This window comes from Pundamilia nyererei, unplaced genomic scaffold, assembly GCF_000239375.1.
Source record: "Pundamilia nyererei isolate P.nyererei 1_Seehausen unplaced genomic scaffold, PunNye1.0 scaffold00054, whole genome shotgun sequence".
NCBI classification, from domain to species: Eukaryota; Metazoa; Chordata; class Actinopteri; order Cichliformes; family Cichlidae; genus Pundamilia; species Pundamilia nyererei.
This window is the reverse complement of record NW_005187455.1, coordinates 992,837-994,020: the sequence shown is the minus strand read 5'-3', so window position 1 is coordinate 994,020 and position 1,184 is coordinate 992,837. Positions and strand designations below refer to the sequence as shown.

The 1,184-nt window shown below is 44.3% G+C and overlaps 1 protein-coding gene across 1 annotated transcript in view; it reads right to left on the bottom strand.

Moving 5' to 3' along the window:
• The window catches only part of LOC102194925 (homeobox protein Hox-D4b-like), a 1,468-nt gene extending 702 nt beyond the window's left edge, over positions 1–766 (bottom strand). Inside the window, exon 1 of the mRNA XM_005733673.2 lies at positions 331–766. Within this exon, the coding sequence (XP_005733730.1) occupies positions 331–766 (436 nt within the window). The remainder of the gene's footprint in view (positions 1–330) is intronic.
• Positions 767–1,184: the final 418 nt, after the last annotated feature.

The following is a 1,184-nucleotide window of genomic DNA, read 5'->3' as shown; positions in this document are numbered from 1 at the left end:
CCCACACACACACACACATACACACAAACAAGCTGTAGCAGGGCAGGGTCATAAAACTTTATAGGGGTTGTAATTCTCGCTGACTCTCACTAAGATCGTAAATAACTCGACAACAAAAAGCGATGCTCACAAATGGACAAAACACTATACAAAGAAAGAAAGAAAGAAAGAAAGAAAGAAAGAAAGAAAGAAAGAAAGAAAGAAAGAAAGAAAGAAAGAAAGAAAGAAAGAAAAATAAAAAAAAACATTAACATGAGAAATACACCAATGTTATGGAGAAATGAAATGGGGAGTGAAGATCGACTGATTAAAACGTTCAGGCTACCCTACCATGAGCGATGTGCACTTTCTTCATCCACGGGTAGACAACAATGGGCGGCTTGTCTTTGCCCTGGCAGGCCGTTTTCCTCTGCACCTGAGCGGGCTTTGCGCAGGTCATCCAGGCCTGGCACTGCAGGTCACCCACGGGAAACCTCTCCTTCACGGGCCCGTCCGTCTCTCTGTAGACCGGGTAGGTTGCATCTTGATGCTGCGAGGGGTCCTCTCCATCTTGCCGGCGATGCCCCTGCAAAGAGTGTTGATAACCGGTTTGTTGTTGTGTATAGGGAGGCGGAGGGGGCTGCATGGACATATAGCCCCCTCCATAACTGCCACTGTCCTCGGGGTTGTTGTAATACCCCCCTTGTTCATTAAAATTACTGTAATCTTCTTCACATGGCGGGAACTGCGGCTCAGCATATTTACAGCTCACCACGTAGGACTCCATGATTGATTTATAGTGAGGCTGGTAGGAGAATACTAATTTTTCTTTCTCTCCCCTCTCTCTGTCTCTTTTCCCCCCTCTGGCATGAAGCCATCCTGCGGCTGTCAAATAGACGGACGGCCGCTCGGGCCACGTGACCCTGCGGCCAGCCAATGAGAGGCGACACTTTTGGTTGTTTATGTCAGACGTAATGGGATAATTTGGAGGAAAAAAATGTTCATTATAGAACTAATGAAGATTTGCTGGCCGGGTAAGTTGCTACGGTTAGGTGTTTGTGGACACTGAAAAATAATCCTGACAGTTTAAAGTGTTAATATGAGTAATTCAAATCTATCTATCTATCTATCTATCTATCTATCTATCTATCTATCTATCTATCTATCTATCTATCTATCTATCTATCTATCTATCTATCTATCTA